Source organism: Drosophila albomicans, chromosome 2R (assembly GCF_009650485.2).
Source record: "Drosophila albomicans strain 15112-1751.03 chromosome 2R, ASM965048v2, whole genome shotgun sequence".
NCBI lineage: Eukaryota > Metazoa > Arthropoda > Insecta > Diptera > Drosophilidae > Drosophila > Drosophila albomicans.
This window is the reverse complement of record NC_047631.2, coordinates 19,009,679-19,024,716: the sequence shown is the minus strand read 5'-3', so window position 1 is coordinate 19,024,716 and position 15,038 is coordinate 19,009,679. Positions and strand designations below refer to the sequence as shown.

The window sequence follows — 15,038 nt, the reverse complement described above, 5'->3', positions numbered from 1 at the left end:
CAGCTCAAAGATGTGCCGCAAACTGTCCGTGGTAGAGAGAAAAACATTCATAAAAAGGCAGCAATAATAATTCCTGCGGATGAAGGTAACATTCGCCCAAGTATCGCCCACATGTCTCTCCGCCTCTCAATAGAGGGATGCGTGTTACAGACGAGATGCTTTAATTTATGCAGCGCCGCATTTTAAGGACTTATCCATACACTTAAACACACACACATACACACATATGCACGTAAATCTGAAGCGTGTCAGGCGAGCTGGCTTGCGGAAATCAACAAAAATTTATTGAGCATAAATTTAAATCCGCTTGATGCTCACTGCCGCCTGCCTAAAAGGCAGATTTTCGAATATGCCTCGCTTTGATTTGCGTTGTTTTGTTTGCGAAAGCGTTTTATGTGATTTTAAATTGATTTCATTTCCATGCCTATTCCTCAATTTTGATTACTCCCTCCGCCAGGTCATTTCCTGAGCAGCTCTGACAATTGAGACATTGATCTGTGGCAACAGCTGTTTAGTAACAGTATTTGCTGTCAATGCCACTACCACTTGTCTGTCAATGGTCAAGCAATGCTAAATCAATAAAATCGTTCATTACAAAACAAGCTATAAATAAATAACAAAATAATTCTCCACACCGCGCATTGTCATCTTCGTTGTTGTTTTGCCCATTGTGCGGCAATGTGCTAAGGCTGTCGCTTTCAGTTTTTGTTGTCTGGTATAAAATTGGGTGTGATAATATCTAATAATTTCTTATCATTATTGGCTATGGTCATTTCGTGTATTTCTTCCGTCTCACACGCCATCTGTGCGGTTCCGTTCAGTTCTTTTCCGTTCTGCTCTGTTCTTTTATCTGTTCCGTTTTTGTGTGTGTTGCCCCTGCGTTCTTGTATTAGCCTAATGGACATTATTTCGTTGTCCGCTTCAACACCCGCTACGCTCCGCTCTGCGCGGTATCTTGCCACCTCCCCGCCACGTCTTTCCTCGACGCCCACGTTTCAGTGATTACCGAACAAATTAAATTAGTGAAAATGTCGAAACGAGACACGAGACACGAACAAGCAAGGTGAGACAATCTAATTGCTCCAGTGGATGCCATTCCCAGACAGTCAGCCTCTTCACTTTGCCACATACTCGTACAACTCTGCTCTGAGTTTTGCACGAATGTATGTTAAATCCTCCTGATAATGTGAGCAGGTGCCGGCATCAATTGGCCTTTGGGTCGAATTGAATTAAACAAGCTAATTAGGTTTTATAGATATGAAGGGGCGCAAATTGTTTTGTTCTCAAAATGTGTCAAAAGGTAAGAATTTCCAAGCCATAGGCTGAGCCTATAATTAAAACTGTATTATTTTTTTTTTGGCAAAAATTGAATTATTTACTGTAAGGTAAAAATATTTCAAAATATTCTCGAAAACGTTAAGCCATAAATGAATTTATATCGGTGGATTGCTGTGGCTAGCAAGTGCACAAACCATTTCTGCTGGCGCCATCTATTTTTTATTTGCTGTATAAGAGTGGAGTAGCTTTGTGCTCATCAGCTTTTTACCATAATGGCGCTCAGACAAAATGGCGGACAAGCAAAATGTCGTTAGAGGTAAAAATAAAACACAAAAATTTGCCAAAGAGAAATATGCACAATAAACTGTTAAAAAAAACAATGTATATTATTTTAAAATAAATATCTAACACGATTTATATGTCACAAAAGAACACATCTACCCTTTACTTCGCCGCTGCTAACGTATCGACCCAGACCTAGAACACAGAAAATCGACCAAACTAGTCTGTGGCATGTCTACCGTGCTGTCAGTGTCTAGGCTGACAAGGCAACGTGCAACAAATTAAAGCAGGTCACTTCGCGATGTAAAGGAATTTCATTTCGAATTCAACCACAGCTGCGAAATGAGTGCGAATAAAATCTTTCTGCGCTATTATCCGCCAGGTGAGAATAAATCACTTCACACCCAAAATCATTACAGCATTTATGCGCATTTGATAGGTCTGGCTTTGAATTATCGTTCAGCGGATGGCAACCGAGCGACTGCGACACTTTGATTTGCTCGATCTAAATACCAAGTAAGTGAGGGAACGCAAATGGAAAGAATCAACTCAATTACTTCCTTATTTATTCACTGATAGAACAAATGTGGAGGCATTGGCTGATAGCATTCTGCTGCAGGAATTACAGGCTGCGGAATCAGAACACAATCCAAATGATTCTTCAGATGATAAGTCAGCTCCCTTGCGTGCCGAGCAACTCACAGACGTCTAGTTCTCAAAACACATTCAGTGCACTGAAGCAGGCGATAAACAAGCTGCAGAACAAACTGCGCGAACCGGTCAAGAAAAAGTTCTATCTGCACAAATGCTACAACTCGCACATCCTGCCGCTGACCAATGTTTGCTTCGATCGCAGTGGCGAACACTGTTTGACGGGCAGCTATGATCGTACCTGTCATGTAATTAACACCAGCGACGCGGAGGTGCAACACATGCTCACGGGCCATGACAATGTGGTCTTCTCTGTGGCCTACAATACGCCACGCTGGTAAGAATGCGAAACATTTCAATTTCATTTGCCTTTAATATTAAATTGCAACCTTAGCGACAAGATTGTGACGGGCTCTTTTGATGGCACTGCTAAGATCTGGTCAGCGAGCAGTGGTCAATGCCTGAGCACCATGTACGGACATGCAGCTGAAGTTGTGGCTGCCGAGTTTCATCCGTTGCACGACCAGACGGTGGCAACCGCCTCCATCGATGGCAAGGCACGCATCTTTGATGCAGAAACTGCACAGGAATTGCAGCTACTAGCCCATCATGGAGCCGAGGTGATTGTAGCGCGATATTCCCGCGATGGACAACTATTGCTGACGGGCTCGTTTGATCACACAGCCGGCATTTGGGATGTGCGAACGAAGAGGTTAGTCTGAAGTTTTAAACTTTATATTAGAATTGTATGCCACCTACAACAATTGCAGTTGCTGTCATCAGTTGCGAGGACACTCAGCTGAGCTGTCGAATTGTGTATGGAGTTTCGGCGGCTCGTTGATTGCCACCGGCAGTCTGGACCGCACAGCACGCATCTGGGATATGCGTCGCTTGGACCAGGAGCTGCACTTGGTATCCAACCACAGCGATGAGGTGCTCGATGTTAGCTTCGATGCAGCAGGGCAAGTTGCTGGCGACCTGCAGCAGCGATTGCACTGCGCGCGTCTGGAGTCTCGAGCCTCTCGAGATGCTCTCGTTGATGGCCGGCCACAGTGATGAGGTGAACAAGGTGTGCTTCAGTCCCAGCGGTTGCATGCTGCTCACCGCCTCCGCTGACAACACAGCACGCCTCTGGCTCACCGAGACCGGACAATGCTCTCAGGTGCTGTCGGGTCATGAGTCCGAAGTATTTAGTTGCGCCTACAGCTATGCGGGCGATGCAATTTTGACAGCCTCTAAGGACAACACGTGTCGCGTCTGGAGGTGATACGATTGGTATACGGTGCAGCTAAATGATTGAACGCCAAAATGGAACGGAAAATGCTTATCAACTTTTGGGTTTTTTTTTTTTTTTTTTTTTTTTATCAACATTTACTACAAACTCGGGCGTTATTTTTGTTTCGTTTTGTTTGCTTTAAGTTTCGTCTTACAAATTAATAGTTTTTGCTTTTCATTACAGTTTTTGTATTTCATTTGTTTTCGTTTCTTGTGGTTTTTGTTTTGTTTAAATCGGATATCTCATATACATACAATATATAAAAATAATGAACAAAAATGATTCTTCAGTAACAAACATTATACAGCTTAGAAAATTCCTCTTCATGGCGGAATCAATATTAATACACTGTTCGTTAATCAAATAAAAAAATCATTACTTTTACAGACATCACCCGAGCGACATTCTTAGACAGGGCTAAAAGTGTTTACGTTTTTATATTGTTTGTTTGTTTGTATTTTTTTTTTGTTTTTAATTTTTCATTTGTTTCTTTACTTTTTTGGTAAAACTTTACACAGCTAAACAAAGGCGAGTCAACAGTTTAAATTTGATTGATGAGGATTGATTGACGGAAGGACAGTTACGATAGACAGATTGATAGACAGACGACAGACCGACCTAACACAGAAGTAAGACATACTATCTATCTATAACCAATCTCTAACTCTAGTAAGTATTGTAGTTCGTTAGGTAGTTGGTTAGTTTTAGAGATGGGGGAAGTTCTTCTGATGTTTCAGATGTGTTGTATGTGTGTGTGTGTGTCAGTGTGTGTACAATGTGTGTATGTGTGTGTGTCTGTTGGCTTTGAGCCAAACCCTGTTCTTTTAGTTTTATCTTGTTTTCGTTTTTAGTTTTAGTTTTTTTTATGTTTCTTCAGCTCTGAGGTCTGCTAAGGTTCGCTCCTTTCTATAAGTATAATCTACGTAATACAAGGTTTATGTAGTTGTGTGTTTAGGACTGGCTTTCATTTAAACTATGTATATAATGTAGTATTATAATAATGCTTATTAATATTTTTAGCAGTAGGTTTTTTCTTTCATTCTTCTTTTCTTTTTTTTTATCAAAGTAGAAAACGGTTTGGTAATAGTGTTTGTATTATTTGTTTTGTTGTGTGTGTGTGTGTTCGGTATGTGTGTGTGTATGTGTTGTTTGTGAGTTGCTGTAACGTACTGTTGTTGTTATTGTTGCATTTGTTTGACTGTTTCTGTTTGTTTGTTTTCATTTTTAATGCGTTGGACTCTGCAAGAATAACAAAGAGGAAAAAATATTAACAACCAGAGGTAAAGAGTTGATTAACTAGGACGCAGGCTTACATGATGCAAATATTTGATATGTGTGTGGTTTGTGTGTATGTGTAAGATGAATTATTATTATTATTACTGATAATTTAATATATTTATTATAATTAGGATGAGCATGCAGGATAAAAAGAGCGAACATGCAGATGCGGTTGTTATGCGTGCTGCCATTAATGGTTACAAAAGATTTTAATTGGTTTGGTTTATAGATGAACGTAAAATAAAGAAAAGGACGCAAACAATAGAATCGTTTTCGCCTTACATTTAAAATATAAATTTGTGTGTTTAAAGGGTTGTTTGTTTAGTTTCGTTTGTTCTCATGTTGCTTGATTGTTTTGTTTGGTTGTTTTGCATGTTTAGGTTGATTTTAAAATGAACAATAGTTTGGATTAAAAAATTCATAGATCAATATTTCCATATAGCTAGAAATAAAAGAAAAAGAATACGTAAAGAGCTTTCGGTTTGTTAAATCAACAAATTAGTGTGGGATGCAGCCTCATGTATGTAGATAGAAATTTCACGTGATTCTATTAAGAATTTTGAGAAATAATAAACGTTGCATAGAAAAGCTAAGAGGTTAAGCAAGATATTAAATTAAAAAGCTATATAAATTTGCCCAGACAATTAAAAAAATTAAAGCGAAATAAAAATGATGAAGAAGCAGCTATGAAATATTTGAAAATTGCAAAGTCTTAAATGTTGTAAAAAATATTTCGTACTTCACATGGATCATCCGGAAACAACTCCGTGAATATTCGCTTGATAATGTGATATCTGAAACAAGATTAACAATTTATTAATGCAACGAATACAAACGAATAATCTGATGTGCTCCACTTACTTGGAGTGCAAACCGCCGCCGGGTGGAAGACCTTCAATGTCGTCTCTGATTTCCAGACACTTTAACAGTTCAACGTAGTCCGTGACATCATTACTCTCAATCTCCTCTGTAAGAATCCCAGAAGTTTGAAGAAATATATTAGAAAGTGTTGCATGGGTAAAGATAATGAGCATAACTTATACGTAATGCTCATGTTAATGGAATTTGTATGTACAATTAAGAATACGAATTATATTTTAAAGCTACGCAAAAGCAAAATCACAATTTATAAAAATATAGTAATAATACGAATAATATGTTGCAACAGCGAGAGCCGACAAAAATTGAGCAACAAACTTAACTTACAGTGAGGCTTGGCTAAAACACACAGCTCGATTGAATAGATTTAAACAGAATCGATCAATTAAACCCAATTTTGTTGTTTACAAATTCGATCGAGCTGCGCCTTTGGAATCGTAAATAATAACACAAATGGGGTGTCACAAAATTGGCACTTGAGGGAATACACTAAGAATTTAAAAATCAAATAAACAAATAAAAGAGCAGCAGAGTTCTGCAGTTTCCCCCTTTTTTGGTTTACTTTTTTTGTTTGACATTTGCAATTGGGAATTGTCTATGAGAAAACTGTTTACAGCATTCAGTGTACAACAAACATTTGAAAATATCGAATTGTAAAAGTGATTGGATAAGATGTACATATATATTGTTTATATATATATATATTTAATAATTGGATTGGTATTATCTTAAGAGCATGCATATAGTATCATTTACTTTTCATTTGTGTGGTGGGATCTATGTGCCTTACCTTATGCTCACTCATCATTAAATTTGATTTGTATTGCTTTCTGTTTTCTGCCCATTTTTCATATTAATTTCACGATGCGCGAGGCGCGAACAACGGCTACGACAACGACAACGCAACGACAACAAAACAAGATCAACGCGTTGCTAAATTTACTTTCAACAAATTTCATAGATTAGAATAGATTTCTCGGAATAAATATGTGTGGTATGTAAGTCATTAAGTTCGACTTTAAAAAACAAAAAATAAAATAAATAAATGTAAAATTAGAGAAATGAGTACATTTAACTTTAACAATCAATCAAATGATGCGAATTGTTTAATTTCGTGTGTAAATCAAAGAATGAAAATCAACAACTAAATCAGTAAATGAAATCAAAATAAACACAATCGAATCGATTGAAATCAGATGAAATTGACTTGTTGTTTTTGTTTGTTTGTGTTGCGTGATAACTTGGGAGAGGAGAGCAATGACGCGGAAAGGAAAGCGGAAAGCGGTGGAAAGTGTATCTATATCGAATGAGAACTGAAAACTGAACAACACAGCAAACAAACACTTTTGGATTGGTTTTCGAATCTTTCATTTCAAGTTATATTTTTTTGTAGTTACTTAGCAGCGAGAGTAATTCATTAAGTTTTGTTCGTATTCCATTAATTGCTATATTAACGATCGATCGCTGCTGATCAATGCAAGCGTCTCTTTTACTATGAATGATTGCTATAGTACTTAGGTACAAATGTTCTCAGTGTGTCGAGTGAGATGTTCGAGCTGATTTCGCTTTCAATCTTTATCTTTCTTTCGTTCATTTCATTTTTTTGGTTTAGCTTCGCTGCGCCGCTTCAATTGCATTTTCTAAATGTAACATTTTAAAGTAAATTGTTTACGTTGACAACAAGCACAACAATTGGTGAGCATAAGGTTTACAATATTTTTGGTTTTTCTTTTCTCATTAGTTTTGTTATCAATTTCTTACTTCTGGACTCATCTGCTACACGCAGAGATATTCAGATTGAGATACAGTTACAGATGTAGATAAAGATACAGATACGAATACAAATACAAATAGAAATACAAATACAGATACCCTAAGGCCTGGCATTAAAAACCTTCAACCTAGGCTAAGTAATTTGTCTGGACATTTTTGTTCACTTTGAATCATTCTAGAATCTAGGTTATTTTTGTTTTTGATATTGCACTTAATATTATTGTTATTTTATGTTTATACTTTACTAATATGACCATCGTTTTGTCAAGGGGCGTGACATTTGTTATGTAATTGTAAACCATATACAATATTATTCACTTCAATTTTATATCTACATAGTACACGTATAAAGGTCACGTCTGCAGGACGTTTGCAAAAATTCACTTTGGTGTTATGAATACTGTGGTCGCATGTACAATTAACCTATGATCACGATCACGTGTATGCACTACAAAATACCCTATAATATGTGGCAGATGGTAGATGGCAATGGTAAATGGTGTTTCAACTTTTTACGTCGTTCACATTCGAATACTTGAGCAAACAATGTAAAAATCTAACAACAAAATCAATTCCCTCAATCTTAAGTACATATGGTATTATTATTGACAATTTGTTGACTAAAATCTTCTCACTATGTTTTGATTTGCTCCGAAGCATATCTTTTACTTTTGTATAACTATATCTAATTTCATAATCTATATATTATTGTTATTATTATTTGTGACTTGTAAAAGTGCCAATTAATTACGATTGCTTTCAAAAGTATCTGATAGAATTTGTTGCAATTAGTTAGTTCATCGTACTATTTTGATTCGCTCGATTTACATTAAAATGTATATCAAATATGCGTTAATATTGTTGTTATTGTTAATATGTAATTTGTTAGAAGTGTGTTATGTGTAGATACTGGACTATATATACAAGCATATAATGTATGTACACTGGCTGAGGGTGCCTCAACAACAATTGTACGCAAAGGTTTATCTATAATTGTTGCTAATTAACTTATAGTACTATTCTATGTATGTGTATGTGTTGGTATTTGTTGTTCGATTTCTATACGTTTATGACGTCTACTTGATGTAAATGGGAGGGAGGGGAGGGGCTTGTTTTAGCTACAAGGAGTTCTCTCTCACATGGATCGGTTTGGCAGTTGCTGTAGCACAGAAACTCATTAATACATATCTAAGTAAATAATACTGTAACACACACATACGCACACAGATAGCCATGCAGGCAGGCAGGCACACACCCGCAATCGGGAGGAGTTGGACAATCAGACACTCGGTCACACGCACAGCCAGCGGAAGTAGATATGACAAACTAACACGCTATACTGTTATTTACTATGCATTAGCGATAGGACAAACGTATCTAAATATATATATGAGTTGGTATTGGTTTTTTTGGTATAGGCATTGCTATTGGTATTAGTATTGGCAATGGTAATAGCAATTGTTCAAATTATTCTTTTTGGAAGGAACATCTTGTTGCAATTGTATTTGCATTTTGATTTGATCAATTGCATGGGTTTGTAATGTATGTATCTAACTAAGTTTTTAACAAATACGTATTTCTGTATGTATGATGTGTATAATTATAATCTACTAATCTATAAGTATTTGCAAACTGTTCTTTGGGGGCTATCTTTGTTCACGTTACGTAAGGTACAATGTATTCGTATTCGTTCCTACTCTATTCGTTATACTTTCAGTCGCCTATGATCATGTCGATGCGATGCGCGCGTCGTGAGTATAGTTTAGTTTAGAGTGGATTGAGGAGGGTCGACGACTCTAAGACACATTCGACACAATTGCATTACGACTATTGTATAGTTATATATCGTTAGGTATACGATTAGTTATAAACAGAGTAGACGATTTAGACAACCTCTTGTGATCTTCTCGATGTGCTTCTCCAGACGTCGCTCAGCCTCTTTCGCCTCTTCAGTTGGCTTCGGTGCTCCGGGAAAAGCAATTATTATGATGCTCATATTATCACGGCTACCCTGTTTTCCACAAAATAGTAAAGAGAATTGAAAACAATTAGATAAATATTGTAAAATAAATAGAAAAATAGGTTACTCATTATGCGTACCTTGTGCAAACAGGTGTCGACGACCTGATTGGCAATATTCACCAGATCAGAGGTCACTTTCAGCCTCGAGTATATGAAACTGCATACATCCTCATTGCTCATCACATCCCAGATGCCGTCACAGGCGAGCACTAGGAACTCGTCGGTGTCCTGACGGCTTTGGCAAAAGATTTCCGGTTCCGGTGAGACCAACTGCTCGCACTGACCCATCTCCTTAACATTCTTAAAGTCATAGTCGCCGAGAGCGCGTGACACCGCGAGCATTCCATTAACACGCTGCACCATCACACTGCCGCCAGCATTATGTATACGCTCCTTCTCCTCGGGCAAAATGGGCTTATGATCCTGGGTGGCAAACACCGGCACCCCCTGGCGACAGAGCACAGCTCGCGAATCGCCGCAATTGGCAATGTAGACTTGCGTGGAGCTGATGAAGGCGCTAACGGCAGTGGTGCCACCGCATTTCTCCTCGTCCTGCGTAAATTCGGGCAGCTCTCGCATTACTTCATCGATGCGTAGGAAACCAGTGCGAATGCCCTTCACATAATCACCGCTCTTGAATTCCTCTGTGCTGATGATGCTGTCCAGCAAATGATTGGCACAATGCTCGGACACCTTGCAGCCCGCGTGTCCATCGAACACAGCAAAGAAACTCCATTCCTCCAGTGCATTGCCTAGACGGGCCCGAGCATAGTAGGCATCCTCCATTTCGCAACGCCATCCCTGCATGGAGCTGACGCCGAAGAGCAGCTTGTTGCCCTCGCCCTTATCATTGTGCTTTGCGGTTTTCGGCTTATCCAGGAATCCGCCCATATCTATTGAACATAATGTGTGTGTGCTCGCTCTGCTTTGATTTTGGCCAAGTCGCGTTGACTCTAAGAACGGGAGAGTGACAGAGAGAAAGAGCGTGAGAGGCAAAACAAACAAATATAAAAAGCGAAGAGAGGGAGAGAGAGAAATGGACCTTGGTGAGTTCGGGGCACTCAAAGTCAAACGATATAATTCGTGAACTTGAAATTCACTGCAAAAATCCATAAATGCCAGACACACACAAGCATAGAAACCGCTCATAACAGAAACAACATACACACGCACACACACATACAAGCATTCGGAATCAAGGATGCGTATTGAGCTCTTTGCCGCCTACACTCGACCAATGCAATAGCCTTAATTCTTCTTCTTCTTCTGTTGTGTTGTGTGTTGGTGTTACTGTTGTTGCCGTTAATGCTGCCGTTGATTCTACCGCTTCTTCATTTTGCACATCGATTTATCAAAGACGCCCGCTCAGCTGCTAAATTTAGAGCTGTCCGAGCGGCACGCCCACCCGCCTTACAATTGCGACACCACACGTAGATATTTGTTACCTCTATTACAGTTCTTGGTGTAACAATTATCTTTGATTTTTGGTTACCACTTTTTCTTTTTTTTAGCAGTTGAAAAACTCTTTACTGTCTTTCGGCGGGCTATAACTGAATATAGAGATGTGCAAAATCACGGAAACAGTGACTGTCATTTGTATTGTAGTTGAAAATATTATTTCTTAGTGTTAAACTCAAAGGTCACAATAATAAACCGATTTCGTATAATTTTGGTTGATTTCAATTGCTGTTTGATTACAGGTAAAACGCCAAGGAAAATGGATTTGTGTCAAATGCATAATATTGCTCATCTCTAAGGTTATTCGAGACGAGTTGTCAGCTCCATGCAGGGGGCAGAAAACACGAGGAAATGTAGATAATTTTAAAGTTATGATCACGCACACGCCCTTTTGCGTTTCTTTGGTAAACTGCACAAATACAGATTGCCATGAACACACAGAAACCAAAAACAAATTTTTCACCACACTAAATGTTTATAAATTTTCTTTTCGATTTGGGGCTTCGTTTTTTCCACTCACTTGCTTTTTGCGTGTATGTGTGTGTGTTTTTTTTTTCAGTCAAACAAAAAATTGCTTTGTTTGATTTGTGCGTCACCGAGCGATATGCACTTTATTGCCCGAAATTTTAAGCACTATCGAATCATGGAACGCAATATCTGAAGTAACAAAAAAATAAAATTGTGTATGTTTTGATTAGAAAAAAACAAGCACAAAACTAGAGGTGGAGAAACATCGTTGGTACTATCGATGCATCGATGATTTTGCAGTTTTCAAAAACATCGATTTTTTATGGCAACCATTTGCATTTTTTTTTTCAATGTCTAAAATCTATTATAAATCTTTAATAAGTTAAATCTCATTTTTATATACGTTTTACTAATATTATTTAATATTTCTAAAATATGATTTTCAACTTCGAAAAAATAGAACTATCGTCATTTGGTTACATTTTTGTATAGAAGTAAATGTAAAAGAGCGCGTAGTTTGAAATAGATTGTATTTTTTCATTTAAAAAACTAGACACTTTATAGAACAAATTGCTTTATACATGCACATGCATTTCTTCCATAAAAATTACGAAGTTAAGGTAATAACAATATTATAAATGCTATTTCAAGTATTTTTTAGTGAGCTCTAAATGAAAGGAAACATCAAAAACTATTCCAAAATTTGTTGCACAATAAAATCTATAATATAACGATATACTTCACAATTTGTTAATGGTATTTTTTAATTATTTTGCTATAAATATCGATATATTAAATAGACTATGGTACAAAATGCAGCTCTGTAGTTTCCGTATAATTATAGCGAATTAGTTTCGTGTATCACCCGCTAGGTGGAGCAAGTGAAAGTACGTTACAGTTTGAAATATGAAATTAATTTTAACGCCTACAATTACAATTACTTAAATATTTTTCTTTAATTTTACATTAAGGCTGAAATTGGCATAATAAATTAAATTAAAATTGAAATGCCTTGTGGAAAATTAACTTTTGTTGTAAACATCTACTGGTCTTTATTTTTTACCCTGCAGTCATTAAAAATGGGTAAATGTCTTTTGCAGTTCTACTTTGTTTTTAATATATTCCAGTTTTTTTTTGTAAATCAGAACGAAACAAAAGAACAAATGCCATTTATCAAACAATCTTTTAATGAACAAGCTCTCAAACAAATATACACATACATTTTGTTTCAAATTGTTAAGAAGAAAGTAACGAGGCATTTGTCACGTTTTTTGTGCCCGCAACCTTGTCCAACCTCAATCACTTCAATGTGGGGCTTTTATTTGCCAATGAAAATCTCCCCTTCAATTTACTATTGTCTCATATCTGACATTATTTGGCCCACTTTAAGAGTTCTATAAATATTACTCAGCAAAATAATTTATAAACCAGCATAACATTTGTAATACTAATCTATTGTGTGATAAGTTCAAGCACATATACAAATTTACTAAAAACTAATATATTCTAAATGTTCGAAACTTTAATCGTGTAGTTCCCAGATAATAATAATAGAAATGAGTAAGAACTGATATAATAATCAGAAGGTGGGCACTCACAATATGTTGATAATTGTTTTCACTTATTGCAAACCAAATTCATAGACGCGGAATTTTTTCCTCAAAATTTACAATCATTGCTGATATAATTGACCTTATAAAAATCGATTCTTGGTACTGATAAAAACCAAGGCAGTTAACAACGTATTTATTTTTTTTATTAAAATTAATAAATCTTCATGTTTTTTATCCTCATTTTCCTATAAACAGTCTTAGTAGAAAATTTGAATTGAGTTTATTTCTCTTTCAAATATGAACTCCATGGACAAAGATAATTTAAATTGGTGGCCAATGATATTTCTATTTTTGTCAACAAAACAGATATAGCAATAATCTAGTCAATAAACTTAGTCGTTCTGATTACCCTTTATATTAAGAACTTCGCACATTTTTGTCTAAATTTCCTAGGAAGAGGATTTTTGTTTGTTCCGCTCTTGTGTAATTAAATTGCTTCTAAGTGTGCAACTTTGATAAGCATTTAACAAAAAAAAAAACCTCTTGGCGGGCTTCTATTGATAAACAATCGAGTAATCGGAAGTCAACGATCGTAAATCATTCATATCTGTAATTTTTGCAAATAAATAGCAACGGTTGAGACTTGAACTAGACATACCAAGTTAGTACTTCGAGAAGGAATAATGTTGTTCAAAGCTCTATCATTTTTGCTAGTAATTAGCTCAGTTTTCGCTGAGGTGCCAAGTGAGGCGAGACTCAATACAGATCGCGCTCTGCTCGATCTGATGATGCAGCCTCGTGGAGATGCGGCAGTCGACGCCTATTGTTGGGGTCGCTACACCCCAGTTATGAAGGAGATTATCGATGTGTTTGAGGCTGAATCCAAGCAATGCCAAACCGACTACGATCTCAGTAATGCTGCCATTATCGCAAACTATACCGGACTTCGCGAAAACGTTACCGCAATTGCAAAGGACTCGTGTGAATCACTTCAGCGATGCGATGGTCTTCAAACTCAACTTGAAGCTTTCAATTGCTTTGGAACAACAGTAAGTCAAAAGTCTAAATACTAATTAAGAGCGGAATCTCATCATTTGTTTCTTTCAGGGACGTGATCAAGCCCAAAAACTGACATCAATGTCAGGTACATCCTTTTCGGCAGCTATCAGTCTTGAGGAGGAAATCAGCCGCATCATAAGTGTTCAAAAACTTTGCAGTGAGAAGGCCCTCGCTCGTTACAGTAATGACAACAGTCAGGCACTTAAGGAACTCACGGAATGTCTCAATGGCAATATTTCGGAAAGTTAAACTGTCAGAAATTCAATAAATCATTTAATGTGAGCATTCCTAATAAAAAAGCGAATAAATATTTATTATTCATTTATATATTATCTTTAAACAAATGTTTTGGTTTTTCTTTCATTAATTTGGTAGCGTAGTGTAACATCACCTATAGACCACTATCACGCACTACATGCACTACTAAAGATTATTTTTTATTTTCAGTGCCAAGCATGAATTTTCTTCTTATCAGGTCAATAGAATAATAAAGATTTGTTAAATGATTTTTGAAAGCACGTGCGAAAATTTGCTGTAGATATACAACCATTCGAACCAATGCTCGAAATTATATTCTTATATGTCAAACAATCCTTTCACGCACTAAATAAACTCAATGTATTTTTGCTGACCAATACATGGGACTTTTTCATAAATCATTAAAAACTATAAATTCGGTTCATTAAAATCGGCTTTACATTTTCTTTAGATTAGGCGTTAGATTAACTTTGATTTATTGGATTAATAGTACTTTTATATGGCATAAGCCGAGCATTTTAATATCAGAAATTTAATTCGAGCCGATAATAATATCAAATATCAAAGTTAATCTAACGCCTAATTTTGATTATAAAATCAAAATTTTTTATTTTAATGTTTATCTAATTTCCTATTACTTTCATTTACAACTCATGCTTAATAAGCCTACAAAAATTATTACTTCAAAAACTACTCGTAATAATACTCTTCCCTTAAAGTTTTTTTATAAGTTGTTTAATTATTTATAATTGTTTTACATCATATCCATTTTTTTAAGAAAAATACAACAACCACAAAGAAAC

The 15,038-nt window shown here is 36.4% G+C and overlaps 3 protein-coding genes across 6 annotated transcripts; 2 read left to right on the top strand and 1 right to left on the bottom strand.

The window, feature by feature from the left end:
• The first annotated feature begins 1,902 nt into the window (after window positions 1-1,902).
• On the top strand, window positions 1,903-3,589 carry LOC117574095 (dynein assembly factor with WDR repeat domains 1). Its single transcript, XM_034257733.2, is given in 7 exon segments — window positions 1,903-1,942; window positions 2,000-2,034; window positions 2,036-2,076; window positions 2,140-2,248; window positions 2,250-2,923; window positions 2,982-3,177; window positions 3,179-3,589. Coding segments are annotated over 7 exon segments (1,395 nt in total). The 3' UTR covers window positions 3,479-3,589.
• A 114-nt stretch (window positions 3,590-3,703) lies between these two features.
• Window positions 3,704-11,618, bottom strand: LOC117574096 (protein phosphatase 1B). 4 transcript variants are annotated; one of them, XR_004572753.2, is made up of 7 exons: window positions 11,418-11,618; window positions 9,518-10,392; window positions 9,311-9,428; window positions 5,627-5,732; window positions 5,505-5,559; window positions 5,048-5,207; window positions 3,704-4,726 (listed from the first exon to the last, which is right to left on the bottom strand). XR_004572753.2 is itself a non-coding variant. In XM_034257737.2 (6 exons), exons 2-6 carry the CDS (start codon window positions 10,328-10,330, stop codon window positions 4,712-4,714), a joined length of 1,107 nt encoding a protein of 368 aa, XP_034113628.1. In that variant the 5' UTR covers window positions 10,331-10,392; window positions 11,418-11,618; the 3' UTR covers window positions 3,704-4,711. The 4 variants fall into 4 exon arrangements, 3 of the variants coding, with proteins under 3 accessions (XP_034113628.1, XP_034113627.1, XP_051862408.1); XM_034257737.2 differs by lacking the exon at window positions 5,048-5,207; XM_034257736.2 differs by lacking the exon at window positions 3,704-4,726 and having other exon boundaries at window positions 4,829-5,207.
• A 1,948-nt stretch (window positions 11,619-13,566) lies between these two features.
• On the top strand, window positions 13,567-14,291 carry LOC117574575 (uncharacterized). The gene is made up of 2 exons (XM_034258452.2): window positions 13,567-13,967; window positions 14,026-14,291. Exons 1-2 carry the CDS (start codon window positions 13,602-13,604, stop codon window positions 14,224-14,226), a joined length of 567 nt encoding a protein of 188 aa, XP_034114343.1. The 5' UTR covers window positions 13,567-13,601; the 3' UTR covers window positions 14,227-14,291.
• Window positions 14,292-15,038: the final 747 nt, after the last annotated feature.

What these genes read in the sequence shown, in the direction of transcription:
- LOC117574575 (XM_034258452.2), top strand. Translation starts at nt 13,602, where the DNA reads ATGTTGTTCAAAGCTCTATCATTTTTGCTAGTAATTAGCTCAGTTTTC. An exon ending in TCAATTGCTTTGGAACAACA is followed by an intron (nt 13,968 to 14,025) that starts GTAAGTCAAAAG and finishes TGTTTCTTTCAG; the next exon opens with GGACGTGATCAAGCCCAAAA.
- LOC117574096 (XM_034257736.2), bottom strand. Translation starts at nt 10,330, where the DNA reads ATGGGCGGATTCCTGGATAAGCCGAAAACCGCAAAGCACAATGATAAG. An exon ending in CATCGAGAAGATCACAAGAG is followed by an intron (nt 5,733 to 9,310) that starts GTTGTCTAAATC and finishes GGATTCTTACAG; the next exon opens with AGGAGATTGAGAGTAATGAT. An exon ending in GGCGGCGGTTTGCACTCCAA is followed by an intron (nt 5,560 to 5,626) that starts GTAAGTGGAGCA and finishes ATCTTGTTTCAG; the next exon opens with ATATCACATTATCAAGCGAA.